General features: G+C 42.4%; 1 protein-coding gene across 4 annotated transcripts in view; it reads left to right on the top strand.

Moving 5' to 3' along the window:
* TIMELESS (timeless circadian regulator) overlaps window positions 1–22,647 on the top strand; it is a 121,483-nt gene that overhangs the window by 80,978 nt on the left and 17,858 nt on the right. For all 4 annotated transcript variants that reach the window (XM_089680349.1, XM_089680332.1, XM_089680340.1 and 1 more), the window contains 6 exons: window positions 1,689–1,812; window positions 2,113–2,195; window positions 5,129–5,268; window positions 6,660–6,861; window positions 7,423–7,491; window positions 17,966–18,084. In XM_089680349.1, coding sequence (XP_089536475.1) covers window positions 1,689–1,812; window positions 2,113–2,195; window positions 5,129–5,268; window positions 6,660–6,861; window positions 7,423–7,491; window positions 17,966–18,084 — 737 coding nt within the window. The remainder of the gene's footprint in view (window positions 1–1,688; window positions 1,813–2,112; window positions 2,196–5,128; window positions 5,269–6,659; window positions 6,862–7,422; window positions 7,492–17,965; window positions 18,085–22,647) is intronic.

Raw genomic sequence — 22,647 nt, 5'->3', positions numbered from 1 at the left:
CGGTGCTGCGTGCTCCCAGGGAGCGCGCACAAGCAGGGGGTGGGGAGGCCGTTTATAAACAGTCACCCGCTCCTGCACTGTCACCGTCCGGCTGTTTATATACATGGGTTGGACGGGAGGTGGTTAATTACTATTTACATTTCACATTTGGATGATAGAAAAACATTACAAACCTTGCATGATATTTTAATTGAAAGCACAAATGGGAATGTGTAACTTTAATCATGTTATGTTTGCATTTTTATGTGAGCCCTTTATACTTGTTTGTAGGGAGTAGAAAGAATCTGTCTCATGGCCAGCTGTGTTTCTGCTTTACTGTTGGCTAAAGGATAAGTGCACTTGCCTTTTTTTGCCCCCCATGCCACCTCTGATATCTTCTGACTACTCTCCCCGGAACCATAATTACCTTGCAATCATGCCCATGGCCTCCAGTTTTTGTTTACTAATGTGCTGGTAGATCTTCTTTATGTAGACAGGTGCAGTTAGCCTTCCTGCCTGTAGTTTGCGCTGTCCTATTATTACATGGGAAGGGGAGTGTCACAAGGGAGTTGTTCCCTTAGTCATTCCATACAGTGTCCCAAAAGGAGAAGTGGTCTAATTCGACACTGAACTCTCAAGAGACTTGAGCGGCCATTTTGGGTGAGGAAACCATTAAATAAGGGAACCCATGTTACTTTGATGTGCTTTTGGCAGGTGTATGGTCCGGGACAGGAAACTACTTGTGAAGTAGGGTTCAGCTTAGGGCAGGATCTTTGGTCATTGTTGATACTGCAGTGTTCGAAACGAAGATGTGGTGCCAGTTAGAGGTGCTATCTCATTCTAAAGCGGAGATCTAGGCTTCCCCACTAAAAAAATAAGTCAGCAGCTACAAATACTGTATCTCCTAGATTGTAAACTTGAAAGAGGACCCTTGATCCCCTCATGTTTTGCATTGTATTGGTATTGTTCTGTCACATGTTCTGTCCCCCTTTGTAATGTACAGCGCTGAGCGAACTATTGGCACTTTATAAATACTGTATAATAATAATAATAATAATAGCTGCTGATTTTAAATATAAGGAAACTTACCTGTCCACAGATCCAGCGATGTCCTCACCTGACCCAATTCTTCAATTGGCTTCAGGTTCGGGTGCCGCCATCTTCAGCAAGGGAAACTGGAAGTGAAGCCTTGCAGCTTCACAGCTGGTTTCCAACTGCGCTGCTCTTTTTGAATGGTCCCTCAGTCTTCTGGGGCCTTTGAAGTGTCCTAGAAGGCTGCAGGGGATGGAGTGGGGGCGAACTTCAACTCAGATCACCGCAGCACATCTGACTGGAAGTGGGAGCTGGTAACTGATAAAACCAGGTACCTTCTCCTCCCCAAAAAGTGCCAAATGTGGCAATGAAGAGAGAAAGGAGGCAAACAAACAGAACGTCCCCTTTTGGGTGAAGTTTCACTTTAAATACCTCTTCTTATAGAATGCAATCCCTGCTAGCTGAAGCTGCTGTGCATATACTGACTTTATCTGTGTGTGGCTAGTTACTCTCAATGCAAGAAAGCTAACTTGGGCCCCTTTCACACTTTTGTGAGATAAGAATGCTATATGGGGGTGTCTAGTTTAGCTCAGAGGGGTGGGGCTGAAAAAGGTTAACTGAACTTTGTTTGGAACTTTGTTCTCGTGTTTTTTTATTAATTAAATATAAAATTACAGGTGCTGATGTTGTGGACTCTATCTTGGCAAACCTGAGGCCCGGATCTCGAACTAGAAAACAAATTATTAACCATCTTGTGCAAATGGGACTTGCTGACAGTGCAAAGGATTTCAAAAAAGAAGTGTAAGCATTCATTAATTTCATATTCCGTGTATAAGATTGTAAGATACTTGCCTTTCCTCTTATATTCCATAAGCATTCGCATTCACTTACTTCTAGACAGTTTATTGCTCTAACAGGTGTGTGTTTTTAAGGCTTATGACTAATTGCTTGTGTGGATACACTTTCATGCATCTGATGAGCTTTCTGTTTATATTACAGTATTGGTAACATCAGTTTATGTTTGTAAAATATGTACATCAGAGATAAATGACTGCTACAACTAACAAACCTTGAATAATTTCTGTTTTTGCATCTTTGCAGTAAGGGAACTCGAATTGTGCTCTGGACAGAAGATCAGGAGATGGAACTTCAGAGACTTTTTGAGGAGTTTCAAGAAACAGATGGTAAATCCAATATTTTTGTTATATAATTTATTCAATTGTTTGTTTAAAGTTAACTTCACACATTTCATAAACCTAAAATTGATGTTGCACTAATCACAATAATGCCACAGACATTCCAAAACAAATAATGAGACCAGAAGACAATAGATGATACAACATAACGTAATCAGTAAACGGAAGGAATATGGGAGTGAAGGAAAAGGTGAAATAATAAAGGTCCAAATTGAGGACCAAAAGGTGTAACAGACAAACTGTGACCGTGGGCAAAACGCACGGAAATGATCAGGGAAAAATAAAATATTAACTAAATCACAGTAATAGTTGGACATATGAGTCCATCATAACTTAAATGAAATAACGTGAATACAACTTATGAGAAAATGGGGCAAAATGTGAACAATACAAAATGAAGTGCTTAAATATTAAAAGTGGACAAACCACTTATCACAGAAGAATGACAATAACGACGCACAGTGAGGCCAAAAAATGTGACCATGCGACTAAAGGGTCATAACACAATGTGCATCAAAAGGCTATGTGACATAAAACAACTAATAAGTGACCATATAAATACCATAAATACATGTGGCAAACATATATAGAGTGCAACTAGTATAAAACAGAAAATGGTGATACAAACGCACAGTGAAACCAAATGAATGTATTACTGTGCACCGTAAAATACAATCACACAATTAAGAAATAAATAACATGTGACTAAAAAAATATCATAAATGCGACATAAAGTCCATGTGCAAAAACGTCCAACAAAAACGCATCCAAAAAAAAAAAATGTGGATAGGTAAATGATTAGTGGATCCCACACCGGCTAACATGCCTCCTCACTTCCACGCCCAGACCCCATGGGGCCCTTTAAATGGAATCCCAAACGGTGATGTAGGGATGATATCCCCCTCACTGGTGGAGCATACTGTTCAGCGGTGGTAATATATCTTTCACCTTTGGACACGGAATTCAGCCAGCGCACAGAACTCCTGCCAGGGGTTCGTTGGACCAGAAAAAACAGCCAGCTCACAGCACTCCCAAGGAGACAAGAAAAAGTGCTTCCATAGTGTAATATTGTAAATGAATCAAATTTATTGTAAAGACAAATGTGCACTTACATGGGAACAGATCAAACAAGGCATCAATTACATGTGCTGATATGGGTGTACTGGGTGTACCAATATGGCTGCGGCCATTAGTGTCGGAAATGATGTCGCCACATTCCGTTCTCCGACCTACGCGTTACATCACTGTCACGTGACTTCATCAGGGTCACACATTTCATAATGAACCCTGAGGAAATTTGATGTAATGCAAGACACTAAAATATGTCAATGATTCTTTTGCTTGGAGCCAGTGCAGTGTTTATCAGTTCCTTCCAGCCTTCAGAATCCAACTCTTGTACTAAGCCAAAACAGGTCAACCTATTGAGAATGTCTAATCAGCCTGTTTCCTGTTCTCAACTTGGTGAGTTGGTGATGTTTCTCTTTCATTCATTGATGGACACAGCCTTCATAATCTTGACCATAGAGTTATTTCGCCCACCTTCAGGAGTAGGACTAGGCAGAAAAAAGAACAAACGCAGCACCGCCTATGGGCAGTCCTAACTGGAAGTAGACCTCCACTCTGCAATAGGCAGCTTAGTTTTTTTTTTTTTGCCTAGTGTAGGAGTAAGGACCTGGCTCCCTGCTGGGACCTGTGGTTCCATAGATTTTTTTTTTTTCTTTTTCCCTCTTTTTTTTTTTTCTCCTTTCGGCGGAGATCTTCAATCAACTGCTGGGCTGGGCGACAGGCTGGATAATAGAGATCCTTGCAGCCTCCACAGCTTGGCCAGTGAGCATGCGCTGACCTTAGCTCAGCTCTAGGTCGGCCGTGACGAGCCCCATTCTGGACTGGGACAGCCAGCAGGTTGAACTTCTTGCAGGGACACATATGACCAGGCACCTGACGTCTGTGTCAGTGTCACCCTGGCCGGAAGCCCCTGATGGGTTCGGACTTCAAGCAGCAGCCATTTTCCTGTAGCCTGCTGGCAGCCTCTTGCAATCCCTGTGGGCGGAACTTCCGGGTGGGTAAAGTAGCATCTCCCGGTGGTCTACACGCGGAGCTCTCCTCGCCTGGTGGATGGACAGCGCACAACACTGCTCCTCAGCTATCCTGGTCGGTGCTGGTGAGTCCTACTGGACTCCTCCCGGTCTGAGGCAGTGCTTAGGGGTGTTTACGTCCCTCCCTTGTGGGTGTTCTGTGCCTGGCGGTGCCGGTCGAGCGTGGGATCCTCCCATGACATCTTGAAGCAGGTGGCCCACCTCCAAATCTCTCTATCTCCCTCCCCTCCCCTCCCCTCCCCTCCCCTCCCCTCCCCTCCCTCCCTTCCCTCCCTCCCCTCCCCTCACTTCCCTCCCCTCCCCTCACTTCCCTCCCCTCCCCTCACTTCCCTCACTTCACTCCCCTCCCGTCACTTCCCTCACTTCACTCCCCTCCCCTCACTTCACTCCCCTCACTTCACTCCCTTCCCTCCCCTTCCCTTCCTCCCTCCCCTCCCTTCCTCCCTCCCCTTCCTCTCTCTCTCGCTGTCGGTGTTCTGTGCCGGTCGAGCGTGGGATCCTCCCATGACATCTTGAAGCAGGTGGCCCATCTCCAAATGTCTCCCCTTCTCTCCCCTCCCTCTCTCCCCTCTCCTCTCCCCTCTCCTTCTCTCCCCTCTCCTTCTCTCCCCTTCCCTCCCCCCCTCTCTCTCTCTCCCTCTCTCTCTCTCTGTCGCTCTCGCTTTCTCTCTCTACCTCTCTCTCTCTCCCCCCTACCCCCCCTCCCCCTCTCTCCAGAACATGCAGGTCCTTCTCTGCCATTGAGCCCCCCCACCCTAGTTGTACTCCTACAATTTATGGTGCATGCATGTTTTGTCATAGTTAACATTATTGTTTTCATTGCAGATACTCTGGGAAATATCATGAAGCATATTACTGCAAAACGTTCCAAACCTAGAATTATAGAAAAACTAATAAGCATGGGCCTTGTGTCTGACCGTAAAGAACTTTATAAGAAGAGGAAGAGAAAAGGAAAATCTGGCATAGTATGTGACTGGTTTCTCCAGATCTGTTTCTTACCTGTCTGCACATCTTTCTGGAGAACTCTGAAATATATCTATATTTATAAAACATTAAATACAAATATGTATTTCTTAGCTAGTAAAAATTTTGAAAAATAGGAGTTGTGTTTCTTTTGGGTAGACAATGTGAGATTTGTCTTCAAATAGTGTTTCCACTCTATTTTTCAGTCCACTCAGAAAAGATGTTTTGGGGGTTTCTGACCATTTTTATTTATCCAAATCATGAAAGTAACAGTGTTTTGCCCTTGCAGTGGTTGATTCACATAGTAATGAACATTAATATCTCTCTGCCTTCTTGCTTTTGTTTCTTCCTTCACGGCCCATTTACACTGTGTGGTGACTGACAGTTTTCTGCTCCTGATCAACGCCAGTCGTTGCAAAGTCATATAACAAGCAATCCTCTTCTATGTGCTCAATTCAAACCACAATATTAGTGTTATGTGAGGTGCAAAAAATGCAGACTTGCCATATTTTTCTGCATCGCATCAGAGGGCACCTTTTGGGCTTGTGAACCTTGTTGAAATGGTGAAAACCTTCAGAATAGTTTTAGATTTTCTTATTCTCACATTTAGTAATGTATCTCTAATGTATCTCTGCATCAAAGCTAAAGTGTTCCTGCAACAAGGAAGTCCAAAGTTCTAAGCACATGTTAGGATTTATATAGACTTTATATCTCTCAAGCACTAATGAACCCTATTTTGGTCAAGCCAAATGTTAAAGAATATTATTCTTTCTTTAGCAGGCTTTATTTCAGTTATTTTACTCTATAAAGCATATGCGTGTAGGTAATACAAACATATCTTTAATAACTGCAGCTATTTTATGATTTATACCAGGGGTCTCCAAACTTTCTAAAAAAGGACCTGTTTACTGTGCTTCAGATTTTAGCGGGGCCGGACCATGGCCAATGGGAGCAGAAAATGTCCAGCATCTGTGACATTAAGCAATGTCCCATCTTTGGTATTAGGGGACTATTAGTGCCTCGTTGATGTCTGTGGGAGGAATAGTGCCTCATCATTGGTGTCTGTGGGAGGAATAGTGCCTCATCATTGGTGTCTGTGGGAGGAATAGTGCCCCATCATCGATGTCAGTGGAAAGAACAGTGCCCCATCATTGGTGTCTGAAGGAGAAATAGTGCCCCATTGTTGATGTCAGTGCAGGAATTATTGCACTGTTTTTGGTGTCAGTGGAAGGAATAGTGCCCCGAGGGCAGGATACAGGCAAGCAAAGGGCTGCATTCAGCCCCTGGGCCACAGTTTGCAGACCGCTGATTTATACAGTATAAGCATACATATGTGAATGTATCTTATTGCTTTACTCTATGAAAACTTAGTTTGGCTTTTGTCTGCTTTTAGTCTGAAGAAGAATTTCTACATGATCTTGGAGTAGACGAAAGAGATATTGATGCTGAAGAGGAGGAAGAGGAGGAGGACAGTGCAGAAGAGGAGGAACAAGAAAATGACAAACCACAACACATAACAAAAATGTTGGACAGAAAGAGTGGATCACTTGTGGATCGGAAGATACAAAATATTGTACGGAGTTTACATGAGGAAGGTGAGAGTCGTTAATTATGAAGTCTTTAGAAGAACATGTTTAAGGACAGGATGACGTGGGGTTGATTTACTAAAACTGGAGAGTGCAAAATCTAGTGCAGCGGTACATGGTAGCCAAAGCGTTTCAAACTTCAGCTTGTTCAATTAAGCTTTGACAACAAAACATGGAAGCTGATTGTTTTTTTGTACAGAGCTGCACCAGATTTTGCACTCTCCAGTTTTAGTAAATCAACTCCAGTGTGTGAACTGTGTCAAGTGTAGCTTATCCTGTAGTTGTTTTACAGCCTTAATTTTTGCGATGTGCATATTCAGAGCTATTGGGATATGCAGTTCATGGTTTTTTTACATTCAGTTTAATATTCACAGTGCAGATTATTTTACTGTACAGTGGCTGATAGATAGATATATATATAAAAAAAATGTGTGTGTGTGTTATCCTTTCCAAACAATACCATGGTGTTTAATTTCATAAAATGGTTTATCAATCTATATGTCATTGCAGCTTCTTTGTAACTCTTTAAAGGTATTGTTAAGCATTTTATTTTTAAATTTGTTGTTTTAGGCTTATCTGGTCCACTGTTGTGGCTTCAGAACTGTCTGAATCGGACAGCAGATGACAAAGATGAAGATGGTAAGTGTCTGATGTAAACCACCATATGCAATGAGTTGACTGGTTGAAACTGTCAGCACTGAGATCTTTACTTTTATGTAATGATTTCTGACATATAAAGTGCAGAGTTGAGTAGTGCTGTTAAGGTTGTAATGATAAAAGATCTACTTAACCTGCATGTAACAGTTCATCAATTCTTTATGTGCACACCTGTAAACCTTTGTCAGTGATTTGTATGTTTTCCTGCAGTCATCTGGGAGACTTGATTTATGGAAGTAAGAGGGTAAACACTGGTGAATTGCTTGCCTTCATTTAGTGGCCCATAATATTTTTGTATGAGTAAATGCTGAGTTGTAGGCTTTCATTTGGTGAAACACTTTGGTATTATTTTGCCTAATTTTATAATGATTTAGAAATTGGAGCTTGTCCAAGAGACAGCTATAGACAGTCATATGTTGGCCATATTCATAGCAATTTTTACTGTCAATAGATTGTTATTGAAGTTTCGACAGAACAAAACAAATAACTATCATTGATGGCAAAATAGACTAGTACAAGAGAATGGAGGATAATGAATACATAAGAATGCACATATTCTGATCGTTTCTAACTTTAACAGAGAAACTCATATAAATCCACAACCAGTAAGAAATAGGGAGGGTGATAGTCAGCATCCCAACTTGTTTCGCTCACTTCCGTCTCACAAACACCTAACACAAGAAACCCCAAGCGGCTAGCTGAGATATCCATTTGAACATTAGAAACTGGTAACAGACTACCAGAGAAGAAAAGAGGGAAAAGGATTCAGAAAGACAGGTCCGGAGTAGGATGTTAAGGTGGCGCATACTCCCTGCTCCCACAGAGCAATCGTAAAACAACATTCATATATTCCGCCCAGGGTTCTAATGTGCTTTCAAATCGTGCCACTGTATCATGAAGCATAGTAACAGCATTTTCCTGCAGCATAACCCAAGTAATGTTCTTCTTCGCCTGGGCCACAGAGACTGAAGGTTGCTTCCAAGCTCTAGCAGTGGTCATCTTTGCACCCAAGAGAACATAGAAAATCAAGTGTTGTAAATGTTGAGGAACATCCTCCACTAATGCATTAAGTAGAGCCACAGAAGAGGTCTGAGGAATAGGTAGCCCCGTAACGTTACTCAACATAGCAAAGATGCCATTCCAAAATCCTCTCAGCAGTGGACATTCCCACCAGATATGAAACATGGATCCAGTTATGCCACATCCCCTGAAGCAAAGGGGAGAAGCAGAGGGATACATGTTAGCTAAACACATAGACACCATGTACCATCAAGTAAGTATTTTAACGTTGGCTTCTATCAAAGTTACATTCAGAATGCCAGAGTAGAATCTCAGACTGTGCCTGTGCCAGTCTTCAGCCTCAACCTCTTCCTCAAGATCCTTCTCCCAGTCAGATATTTAAGGAGAAGTCAGTAGCAGTCCATATATAAGAGAGAGACCCCCTCTTTGGCCTATGTCCTGTGTGCACCATTTTTCATATGGAGTGACTCTACATTGATCTGACTTGTCGGGCATGAGAGAATGGAAACAATGTGAGATCTGGAAGAAACATAATTGCTCCGTTTGGGTGCATTTTTAACACCTCGACACAATGGCGCAGTGTAAAAGGCCCTCTATCAATAAAAAACTGCCCAATCCAATCTAGCCCCTTTTCAAGCCACCATTTAAATGCCTTAATATCCTCCCTGGTGGGAAATTAGGATTATTAAAAATATGGGCCAGCGGACAGAGGGGGAAAACAATGCAGAGTTATCCTTGAACTTGTTCTATAGAGAAACAGATTGAGAAAGCGTTGGAGCCAAGATAGGCGGGCAGTTCCGAGGAGGACACCAGAGTAAATAGTTTAACATGTAACCTGGAACTGCCATCCTCTCCATATAGACCCAACCCGGTTTATAACGTCTTCAATAAACCCCCGAGAGTTGGGTTAGTTGTGCTACCTGATAATACCTTTTAAAAGTCCGGAAGTCCCAACCCCCCCCCCCAGTTTTATGACAGAAGAGTATCTTTTTAGCAAAACGATGACCCTTGTTGCCCAAAACATACCTGATCACTGAAGACTGAAATTTCTCTAACACCAACCATGGGACAAGAATGGGGAGAGACCTAAAGTAATAAAGGAGCCGTGGGAGCAAGGTAATCTTAACCAAATGTAGTCTGTCCATCCAAGAAGATTGTGTGACAACCACTTCTGTAGATCTGCCTCCAGCTTACAAAGAAGTGTTGGATAATTGAATTTATAAAGGGATTCCACACTAGCAGTAAGCTGCACCCCTAAATACGGAATATGGGTGTCACTCCGAACAAAGGGAAATTAATCCTGTAGTTGAGTAATCAATTCGGCTGGAACAGAGACATTCAAAGCCAACGACTTAGTCATACTAACCTCCAAACCTGACACCCTCCCAAAATCCTGTAATAAGTGGACCAATTTCGGAGTAGAGGTCAACGGAGAGGTCCGAAACATCAAAAAGTCATCCACAAACAGCGCACACTTGTGTTCTTGTTGACCACATTGCATCCCTCGTATATTGGGGTCACTCTGAATTGCAACCACCAGGGTCTCAATTGCCATAGCAAAAATCAGGGGAGATAAGGGGCACCCTCACCTGGTACCCCAACGATCTGACCTGACTGGGAGTACTGACCTTGCAAATGAACTTATGCTACCAGGGAAGAATAAAGGGCATGCAGTATGCCTAAAAACCATGGCCCAAACCCCCAAACTTCAAAGACCCTAAAAAGATAGGGCACGGAGACAGTGTCAAAAGCCTTCTGTAGGTCTATGAACAGTATTAATCCTTCTTGGGGGGGGGACACCACCATCCTCAGTGGGAGCGCAACACTACATTGACCACTCTACGGATCTGGTCTGGTCCCTGTCTTCCTGGTATAAAACCCACCTGATCTTTATGCACTGATAAATGAAGATAAAAGTATTAGATCATTATTGATCAGTGAAATAGGTCTATAGTTGCCAACATCTCCGGGGTCCTTAGCCGGTTTAGGGTCTACTGTAATATAAGCCATGTTCGGGGAGGGTTCTAAAAACTCCCCGTCACTAAGGGAATTAAAAAAATGAGCTAAATACGGGGATAGAGTGGCAGTATATTTTTTATAATATAGCAAAGAGAATCCATCTGGGCCAGGGGCGGAACTTTTCTTAGACTGCTTTATTACTCCGATGACTTCTTCCCCAGAGATGGGAGCCTCCAGCTTATTTCTGTGAACCACCATCTGACGGGGTAATAAGTCCTGCAAAAAGGAATCAACAGCTTCTCTGGAGGCAGGGGACCCTGACTGATACAGCCTAGAATAAAAGGCATGAAACTCCATTATTTTTTGCGGGTATTGGGTATAGCCCCCCCAGGGCAGATTTTATTTTTAGCAATGTGTTGGACTGAACTTTAGGCGTCAACTTAGTGGCCAACACCGAGTCAATTATATCCTGTCCACAGTAGAAGCGAATGTTGGTCCACCGCAAATCCTTCTCGTCCCCTAGTCGTCAGCACTAGGTTCAGTGCCAACCTATTAGATTCAAGTTTGGCCAGGGTGTCCCTATTGGGTTTGCGTTTTTGTTTTGCTGACTGTAATTCAGCGTCCACTCTCTCTATATGTATACGATGTTCCCACTTGACCCAGGAGGACATTTGTATGATCTTTATGGTAGCTTTGTGAGCCGCCCATAATGTGACTGGGGAAACGTCAGCTGTGTCATTTTGTTGAAATTATTCACACATTGCTGTATCTATTTCTGTGCATAATGTTGGGTCATGAAGAAACGTCTCGTTTAATCACCAGTGAAAGGGACCTAGCTTCCCTTGATACTGCGAGAGAACCACACAGGCCATAGAGTGATTGAACAATGCCGTTTCTCTAATATGGGCCTTAATCACCCCAGGAACACTACTGCTTGAATTAAAAACGTGATCTATTTGAGCATGTGGGGCCGAGTAATGTGTATAGTCTCTCCCTGTGGGGTGAGTTTTCCTCCAAATGCCCACCAGCCCCGAAGAGTTAATTATTTTGGCGATAGCTATGCTCCTTTTAAGGGGATGTCCCTCTCGACTTGTCTAGACTGAAAGCTAGGGTTATATTGGAGTCCCTCCACCACCCTCCCGAAAATCACTGTGCCCTCCAAATGCGAGGAAAGGGCACAGAACATATCTGGAGAGAAGGCAGGTTGGCCGGCATCGGGGGCATGATAGGATATCAATGAATACAGGTGTCCATCTATGGTGCCCTTCAAAAATAAGTAACGCCCATTAGGATTCTTAAGTTCCATAAGGGGCGAAAAAACCATTCGCTTGGAAAAAAAAGATGGCAACCCCCTTAGTCTTATCAGGAGCATTTGCAAGAAAAAAAGTTTGGGTATTTAGTATGTATAAATGTGGGATGATAAGAGCTAGGAAAATGGGTCTCCTGGAGGAATACCGCATCAGCGTGTTGTGAGCGGTAATATTGAAAGATTTTTCGTCGTTTCACAGGAGAATATAAGCCCTGAGTGTTATGAGGATACATTCTCAACTGCAAATTATTAAAAGGCCAAAGAGAGGACATGCTCAGTCAACAGACTACCACTTACCACTCCCATACATGAATACCTGAGACCCCCGGACCAGCAATAACCCCGAACCTCAAGGAGAATCCTTGGGGGTGACAGGCACCTGAACTCCGGACAAAAGAGAAAGAAAAGAAACAGAATGGGAAAAGGATATGAAGAACATAAAGAACTACAACCAGACAATATACGGGGAGTGGGAGAGGACCCAGCCCCTACTAACTGCCCCCAGAAAAATCGTGGTCCATCTAACAAGGGACCACTTCCTGAGCCACAGTGTCACACAAGGCACAATGTATCAGGTGGGGCAGCGTGCCACCCCAGACCGGTCTATCAGTCACCATATAAGGCACAACTATTACTAAATAGCACTCCAGAAAACTATAGAAGACTGGCCGGCCCCGGGAGGAGCACCCCTTTAATCCTCCATACCCCAGGAAACCCCAAAGTAACCTAGGAGCCTCCTGGGCCCTGGAGACAAACCTTAGAAGAACAAAACATGACCAATATGATTGATCTATAACTTGCAGTTAACAGAAAAAGGTTTATAATTGTCCAGAGTCCCACAGAAGTCCTTGGATATCAAAAATATCCATATCAAAACATGGATAAAGTGGAAAATACTTTGAGTTGCTTGCAGAGGATCACGGGGGAGGGGAGTCCCTGGTTCTTCTAGACTTTGATCCTTGCCACAAAAGTGAAATCTGACGTGGTGGCAAACTGCATTTAGAGGAAACGGAACCCCTGTGATTTTGGAGAATTAGGGATCCTGAGTGATGATTCCCAGCTGCAGTAGGAGATGTTCCCCCTCCTGGAAGGATGAGAAGCTATATGCCTTTTTCCTGGAAAGAGAAGGTCAGGCGGAAAGGGAAGGACCAGCGGCAAGGGTTTGAGGACCCGCCTTTACTGAATGGTGGTATAAGGCGAGAGATCTGCAAAGACTTGGATCTTATGGCCCTGGATATGCAAAGAGGGGGTGTCCCAGGAACTAAGAACCTCTCATCACAGCTTCCTTGTCAGTGTAAAAATGGGGCTTCACTATTATATCTCTCGGTAACCCTTCAGAACGAAGGGGTTGTAAAGCCCGGTGTGCCCTATCCACCTCCAACTTTTAATCAGGAATGTAAGGGAGAAATCCTTTCAGGGAGTCAGGAACTAAAGCAGGAGTGTCCTTTATAGATTCAGGGAGCCCCCTAATTCTGAAATTATACCGCAGGGATCGTTTCTCCAAATCATCAATTTTGGTTAGAGCAGTCTCCAACTGATCCTGGAGATATTGAATGCGTGCTGTATTCTGGTTTGTCCTAGCCACAGTTAGGTCGAGCTTATTTTCAATCGTATCCATGCGAGTGCCTAGGCCCTGCAAATCTGCCTTAATGTCAGCGGTAATCTGCAATTCTATCCTGGTCAGGCCTTTATCCAGTAGGTCAGAGAATTTAGCAAACATGGGAGCAACGTCCAGGAAGCTGGGGAATGTAGTGCCAGTAGCTAGGTCAGGGGGGATAGGGCTGGAAGGCCTAGGCTGTGAGAGAACCAGGTCATCCATAGTTTGTTCAATGAGGGATGCTGGCGAATCCCTAGTATAAGCTGGGGTACTCACATGAGTGTCCTGAGTGTCCGGCAGGTCTAACGGGTCCCCCTCTTCATCCCCCGGTAAGGTAAGAGATAGACCGCATGACTGTGCAACGGATCTAGAAGCCTTCTTCAAAATCTCGGCCTGAGAAATGTCCGTTGCTGGTGACAGGAGCAGGTCCGCTACTCCATCTCCCCGGGTCCTTTTCGCCACTGGGGCTTCCCCCCGGACCTCCTGTACCTCGAGGGTGCTGCAAACAAGGGCTGTGGGTGCCATGGCTGTCTATCTTCAGCTGGCCTGGAACAGAGCTCTCCGTTCATGCGGCCATCTTTAGGAGCTCCGTGCATGCCCCCCCCCCCCCCATAGCAATTTTTTAACAATTTCAATCAGCTTTCTGTGGAAAAAAAACAAAAGGAGACTGCAAGCTACATTCATTCCTGCCATGTAAATATCAAAACTGTTTATTATAAAATTGTATAGTTTGCAAGGGTGAGAGACTATACTTTTCCAGCTTCTTTTCGCTCCTTTATACCCCCAAAATTGTAAGCCTGTTCACCTTCTCTGTCCCACATTATAGACTAATAGATTGTACGTTTTTTTTGTTTATTTTTGTACCCTCTCTTATAACCTGAATAGATTGTATAATTTAATATACACTATATTGCCAAAAGTATTGGGACACCCTTCCAAATCATTGGATTCAGGTGTTCCAATCACCTCCATGGCCACAGGTGTATAAATTCAAGCACCTAGACATACAGACTGCTTCTACAAACATTTGTGCATGCATGAGTCGCTCTCAGGAGCTCAGTGAATTCAAGCGTGGTACGTGATAGGTTGCAACCTGTGCAATAAGTCCATCCGTGAAAATTCCTTTCAACTGGTCAGCTGTTAGTGGTATTATAACAAAGTGGAAGCAACTGGGTACAACAGAAACTCAGCTATGAAGTGGTATGCCACTTAAAATGACAGAGTGGAGTCAGCACATGCTGAAGCGCACAGTGCGCAAAAGTCGCTAACTGTCTGCAGAGTCATTAGCTAAAGACCTCCAAACTTCGTGTGGCCTTCAGATCAGCACAATAATAGTGAGCTTCATGGGATGGATTTCCATGGCTGAGCAGCTGCATCCAAGCCTTACATCTCATAGTGCAATGCAAAGCATCGGATGCAGTGGTGTAAAGCACGCCGTCACTGGACTCCAGAGCAGTGGAGACATGTTCTCTGGAGTGACGAATAACGCTTCTCTGTCTGGCAATCCGATGGACGTGTCTGGGTTTGCCAGGAGAACACTACTTGACTGACTGCATTGTGCTAAGTGTAAATTTGGTGGAGGGGGGGTTATGGTGTGAGGTTGTTTTTCAGGGGTTGGGCTTAACTTTTTAGTTCCAGTGAAGGGGACTCTTATGGTGTCAGCATACCAAGACATTTTGGACAATTTCATACTCCCAACTTTGTGGGAACAGTTTGGGGATGGTCCCCTGCTGTTTCAACATGACTGCGCACCAGTGCACAAAGCAAGATCCATAAAGGCATGGATGAGTGAGTTTGGGGTGGGGGAACTTGACTGGCCTGCACAGTGTCTTGACCACCACCTGATAGAACGCCTTTGAGATGAATTAGAGTGGAGACTGGGAGCCAGACCTTCTTGTCCGACATCAGTGCCAGACCTCACAAATGCTCTTTTGGAAGAATGATCAATCATTCTCATAGACACACTCCTAAACCTTGTGGAAAGCCTTCCCAGAAGAGTTGAAGCTGTTATAGCTGCAAAGGGTGGACCAACTCAATATTGAACCCTACGGACTAAGACTGGGATGCCATTAAAATTCATGTGCATCTAAAGGCAGGTGTCCCAATAGTTTTGGCAATATAGTGTACATCTTTTCCATGTGTCCTAATCTACATCATCTGCATCTGTCCTATCGTATACCCTAATAGAGTTTTAACTTGTCTTCTGTATCCTTCACTTTTACTTTAATACACTATCAAGTGTTATTGATTCTAAGCTTTACTGCCCTTAAAGTGGTTGTAAAGGCTTAAGGTTTTTTACCTTCATGCACACCTCTGCAGCATCCCCTCCAGCCCCCCAAATACTCACCTAAGCCCCCTCGCAATCTAGAGATGTACACTGAAGTCTCGGCTATCCCAGAACTCCTTGTCCTCATTGGCTGAGACAGCAGCGGGAGCCATTGGCTCCACATTTCAGAAGTGGAAATTTGGCAGGTGGATTTTCTCAGCCATCAACAACTGTTTCATGGGGAGTGGGCTTGTCACCCAGAGGTGTTTGAGGAACTCTGTCAACAGTGGGGCACCCCAGAAGATGTTGCTCTTCTGGTGTCCAGGTGCAGTGCAAAGCTGGACAGGTTCGTCTCCAGGACCAGGGATCCACAAATATTCGTGGTGGATGTTTTTGTGAAACTGTCCCTAATTTATGCCTTCCTGCTGTTACACCTTTTACGTCATCTGCTTCGCAGGTACCAGGGGGAAGGAAGTCCAGTGATTTGAATTGCCCCTGCCTGGCCCGGCCTAGGAGAACTTGTTACTTTTGATTAATATGAACATGTCAGCACTTTGGATCTTTCTAGATCGACCCAACCTTCTGTCAAAGTCCAATCTTCCATCCTTCTTTATAGTCTCTGGCTTCAACAGTGAGGTTGTTGAAATCAAGGTTTTGAGAGACTGCTGAATCTGTTGATTAGGTCATTCCTACCATACCAAAGGTTTAAATCCTATTTTGCTTGTTGTGAGGCTAGGGGATTTCATCCTTGCAAGTCATGGGTTTTCTCTGATCTGGATTTGATCAGGGTTTAGCCTTGAGTACAATCAATGATCAGATTTCTGCCTTTGCTACCTTTATTTGAACAACACCTTGCTTCACATTCCTTGGTGCGTGCCTTTTTGTGAAAGGTGTCACGCGTATTGTTCCACCTATCAGGAATCCATGGTACCTCAACTTTGAACTTTCTGTATCACCTGTGATATTCCTCTAATCAATCTGATTCTGAAGGCGATTTTTCTGGTTGCCATTACTTCGGCTCAGAGTTTCGAAATTGGTTGTTCATTCCTGTATGGAACTGTTCCTGGTGCTCTTTCATAACAAGGTGATTCTACAGCCTCTTCCATCATTTTTACCTAAGGTGTTTTTTTTTCATTCATCACAGCCAGGACATTGTAATACCGACTTTCTGTCCTAAGCATTAAGCTGCCCATAGATGGATAAAAATTGGCTGCTGGAAAATTTGCTCTCAATCAGTGCTGCAGGCTTTTGCCTGCAGTGCTGACCAATGTATTCTGATGAGGGAGTCTCCCAGTTGTCTGAATACAATAACACAGCAGGAGAGTTCCCTCATCTACTTCTAATGTGTGAATAGGGGAATTACATCAGGTTTTTTTTTTTTGTTAAACTCGCTGGTTAAACTGGTTGACTATTTCAATTCATCAAATTCCTTTTTTGCTTCCTGAACACCCAAGGAGGGCTAACACAGTCTCCAAATCTACCATTTCGTATGTGATTAATCAGCTTGTTTATCAAGCTTACAGTTTAAAGGGCAAAGTTCCAATGTTTCAGTGACTGCTCATTCTACTACGAGTGTTGGTGATTCTGGGGCTATTCATGATCAGGCTTTGGTAGCTCAAGTTTGTAATTCTGCTACCTAGTCTTCAGTTCATACTTTTACAAAGTTTTACAAAGTAGATGTTAGGGCTGGTGAGGACGCTGCCTCTGGCTGCTGCTTGGGGTTCTAACCTGTTCTGGTATAGTTATTTTGGGCCAGTTGGCTTGTTGCTATGTTGCCCTCCCCTTATTTGCAGTCCTTTTGGACATCCCTAGCATCATGGATTTGAAGATGCTCTGCGCCCTGTGATATACAATAAAGAAAATTGGATTTTTGATATATTTGTAAAATCCTTTTCTTGGAGTGCATCACGGGACACAGAGATCCTACTCCTCTGTTTTGTGGTTCACGGCTTTTAACAAAAACTGAAGCCTTCCCTTACAGGAAAGGGTTATGCATAGCAGGGGAATTTGTCTTTTTTTGAAGGTGGCAGCATAACGCCATTGTCATGGATATGATGATGCTCTGTGTCCCGTGATGTGTGATGTACTCTTAAGAAAAGGATTTTACGGGTTAACTAAAAATCAAATGTTTATAGTGAGATTCAATTGTGCATAGCTACTTTAGGAGATTAAATGTCCACCCAAATTTATGTATCATTTTATTATAGCATAGGGTTGTGTGATTGCGTTGGTGTCTTAGTCTGGAGAATATTTTACAATAATTTAAAGTTTGAAATTGCTAAAGTTCTTCTCTTTCTCTGCTTAGGTTCTTCTCAGTCAGTCCCTCTTGTACCGTTGACTGAGGACAATGAGGATGCAATGGAGAACAAAACTTTCCAAAAGCTATTAAAAAAGGTTGGAATACGTCCACCAGCAAATGAGCAAGTAAGGATTTAGGTTAATATTTTGCACAGTGTATTTTTTTTATGCCACCATCCATGATTTTTGAAAATGTCAGCTTTTTTTCTGATGTATCTGTGTTAGTGGATCATGCTAACACAGTAGGAATGTGTTTTTTTTTGTTTTTTGTTTTGTATCATGTGACCTCATAAATTCAATTCACTAAATAAAAAAAACAGTTGCATAGCAAATCTCAAAACACAAATTGTTTCTAAATACCAAAAGGAAAATGGGGAGAAACATCCCTTAATCTCAGAGTGTATCAGTATATAATTTTATCTATACAAAGTGACTTTTGACACATTTATTATATAGACCTAATCCATTCAAGAGAAACAAAAGGAAAAAAAGATGAAGATACACATCCCTATCTTACTGCGCCATAGCATAGCCTATTAAGTCTTATGTTCAAGAATCACCCGTCATCAGCAGATCTCTAAATATAAAGGTTGCACAAAAATTATACAAAGGAGGCCAAATGTCCAAAAATTTTGAATAATTATCATATAAAGTAGTGGTTTATTTTTTCAATCATTTGTAGAGGCTGCATTTTGTCTACCCATTCACAAAGCGATGGGGAGTGGGGGGGTGGGAGAGAATATTTTCAGAGTCTAGGTATAGGTATAATTGATCTGGCAACCATCAGAAAGAATCACAGAAGGCCATCTTTAGCCCTATTTCTAGAACCCAGGAGGATTGACAATAATGCAGTTTGAGGGGAGTAAGTTATCTGAGCATATTATCGTGTGTGTATGTGTAAATATAAATATATATATATGTGTGTGTGTGTGTGTGTGTGAACCTGGGTTACTTTGGCAAACTTTAGATAAATGAGGGGAAATGGTATGTAATTACCATGTAATCGAATTGGATAACAATACCATCTATTTTGAAGCTTACGATTCTCTGGTATTCAGCTAGCCATAGACCTGTTATGAGTTCTAGGAAAAGCTTTAATAGTTACTTTATGAGTGATCATGCATTGTAATTCTTTTTCTCATTCAGCTATGTAATATGAAAGATTTGGAGTAGATTGGGTCAAGAGTGTAACGTATATAGCACTGAAATGTGTTTCAGGCATTGAGTTCCTGTACAGACTTTTTCCAGTGGAGTAAGGAGTCTACGTAATGAACCTTTCTTCAAATGATCTAAATAAAAGTCTCTGAGCTGGAAAGAAGACAGCAGTTGTCCTTGTAGTTGGTCCATATTTTTTAAAAGCATCAGGAATGATTGTATATTATCTGCTGCAGTATAAATTGGGGAGATATTTAAAGATGATCATCTAAGCCAAGTGGATGTTGACCGGCCTGATGGAAAATCAGGATTACCAAGTATTGGTGTCATTGGGCCTACATAAGAAGAGATTGTTGAATCCTTAATTAGATAGTCCCATGTTTTTGAAAAAGGAGGTGTAGAAAAAGGGAAAGAGGTCCGTGGTGGATGGGCAGCAGGAAATATCCACAGCAAAGATCTTAATAGAATTGGAGATATAAGGGATTCAATCCGAACCAATTGTTCATAGGCTGAAATATGCTATCTAGAAGTCTTGTTAAAAGAACTCCCCTGTAATAAAAAAATTAAATTAGGTAGACCCAGTCTGCCATTCTGTCTTCTCCCAATAAGCACCACATAAGTATCACAAGTAACGTTCTTGGTATTTTGAGGTGTAATGGGTAACATCTGAAAAACACAGACAAGGGAGGATATCCATTTTAAACAGGGTTAACCTGCTAAACCAAGAGTGGCAAAGATTGGGCTCCTGTTTAAACTTTTGCTGTGTCAAAACAATTTTTTGCATTCTGTATATCTTGAGGATTTTACAGATGTTTACAAAACAAATATACAGAATATAATCACAAAAATAAGAAGAAAGTAAAGAACAAAAAAATGTCAAAACAAGTCATGACTAGTAGTTAAAGCGGAGCTCCAGTCGTTTTTGTAAAACTTAAAAGTCAGCAGCTACAAAAAAAACTTTTAATAAACAGACACTTACCTGTCCCCGGATCCAGCGGTATGCTTACCCAAGGGGGTGCCATGTACCGCCTTTGGGCGCTGGCATCTTAGCTGTGGGCACCCAGCTGTGAAAGCTTGCGGCTTCACAGCCAGGTACCCACTGCGCTTGTGCAAGCCTCACTGGTCACTGTGATTGGTCCCACAGTGTTCTGGGACTTGTGCGGTGTCCCAGAAGACTGCAGGAAGGGAGGGGGGAAGGAGCACTTCTGCTCAGATCACCTAGGTGATCTGAGCAAAAGTGGGAATGGGTATCTGACAAAATGAGGTACTTGCTCCCCTTCCTCCCAAAAAGATCACCAAATGTGAAAGGGGTTTGCCTTAAATCGGCACTACCCTTTTTGGGTGGAGTTCCGTTTTAAGGGGAATAAAAAATATCCAATGAAAAAGAAAGATAGACCCCGAGGTATTTTAAAGCTTCAGGTTGCCAAAGAAAGGAAGACTTTTTATGAAGGGTGTGTATGGTTTAATCAGAAAAAGAAACATGAAGTGCTTTGGTTTTGTGCGCATTAACCTTGAAATTACGAACGATAGCAAAATCTTTAAACGTATGCATCAGAGCAAGGAATGCAATCTCAAGGTTAGAAAGTAATAAGTCATCTGCAAATAAACCCATTTTACATTCCATATCTATGATACGTACGTTTTATATTGACATATGTCTGATAGTGTTTGCCAAATGTTCCATTGCAAGTATATACAGAAACAGTGATGGCGCAGTGCTATTGAACACCATTTTGTATAGCTATTGGTTCTGATGTACCATTATCCTTAACCCTAGTTGTAGGAGCCTGATAGAACGTGAAAAGTTTCACTAAAAGGTTGGGAGGTTTACTTGTTTGTGTTAATGTTGCAGACATAAAAGACCAGTACAAGCGGCCAAGTGCTTTTTTCAGGATCCACTGCCAAAAGGCAAAGAGGAATTCTGTTCTTTAGGCCATTAAAGTAAGGGACTTGATTGTGTTGTCTCTCTCCTCACATTGAGACACAAAACAGACTTGGTCTACCTCAATAAGGGTAGAAGGGGCTTGAGACATTCACCAATACTTTTAGCATATATTTTCAGTTTATGAGAGAAATAGGTCTATAGCTAGGCAAAGAAAAGGGTCCTTGCCTTCTTTGGTACTTATGGTTTTATAAGCCTCTTGGGTTCGTCTTGGGGGAAAAACTTATTCAATATGGTATTGAAAGTACGTAGTACAATAGAAGAAATTTGATTGTGACCAGACACCTAAAATTATGAAGCTTGTAAATCCACCAGGGCCAGAATGTTAAAGTAGAACTATAGACAACATGTTTTTTTTCCATTTTGGATAGAGTAAGGGAGGGCTGTAACTCCTGTAAGGTTTCATTTTTGTCAAATTGAGGCGATTTCCCTGTACTTCCTGTTCCATAGCCAAAACAAGAAGTAAGAGAAAATCCCCCCCCCCCCGGGTCACCAGAGCTAGTGTCCCCATTGGAAGATTACCCCTCTATTAGTTTTCCGGAGACAAGCCTAAATATGGGATTTTATTTTATTTTTACTTTCAATGATAATGGTAAACAGGACAGAGCGGGTGAATCTCCCTAACGGGGGCACAGACAGCAATAAAAACTGTTATAATCCCTCTCCCCTCTAACCAAACTGAATAAAAAAAGGTTTTGCTTTTAGTTATACTTTAACATATTTATAACAGCATTAAGTTCTTGCATCGTAAACGGAGATAACTCTACAATATAAGCTGAAAGTGTAGGAAGTGACGTGGATTGAATATTGTCTTTTACGTTTTCAACAGAATGAGCAGCAGAAGCTCAAGAGTCTGAAAAGGCTAAATCATACAGAGAAGATTAATAATTAAAAAAAAAAAAGCTTCGGCTATCTGTTCTGAAGTATTTACTTGCTCCTCAATAGGTCAGTTCATTTTCTAAATATACAGGTGAAACTCGAAAAATTAGAATATCGTGCAAAAGTTCATTTATTTCAATAATGCAACTTAAAAGGTGAAACTAATATGAGATAGACTCATTACATGCAACGCAAGATAGTTCAAGCCGTGATTTGTCATAACTGTGATGATTATGGCTTACAGCTCATGAAAACCCCAAATCCACAATCTCAGAAAATGAGAATATTACATGCAATCAATAAAACAAGGATTGTACATAGAACAATATCGGACCTTTGAAAAGTATAAGCATGGATATGTACTCAGTACTTGGTTTGGGCCCCTTTTGCAGCAAATACTGCCTCAATGCGGCATGGCATGGAAGCTATTAGCCTGTGGCACTCCTGAGGTGTTATGGAAGATCAGGATGCTTCAATAGCTGCCTTCAGCTCTTCTGCATTGTTCGGTCTCATGTCTCTCATCTTTCTCTTGGCAATGCCCCATAGATTCTCTATGGGGTTCAGGTCAGACGAGTTTGCTGGCCAATCAAGCACAGTAATTCCACGGTCATTGAACCAGGTTTTGATGCTTTTGGCAGTGTGGGCAGGTGCCAAGTCCTGCTGGAAAATAAAGTCAGCATCCCCTTAAAGCACGTTTGCGGAAGGAAGCATGA

Source organism: Staurois parvus, unplaced genomic scaffold (assembly GCF_062004578.1).
Source record: "Staurois parvus isolate SC_StPar_1 unplaced genomic scaffold, SC_StPar_1.0 ptg000017l, whole genome shotgun sequence".
Lineage (NCBI taxonomy): Eukaryota > Metazoa > Chordata > Amphibia > Anura > Ranidae > Staurois > Staurois parvus.
This window is presented reverse-complemented; position numbering and strand designations above follow the sequence as displayed.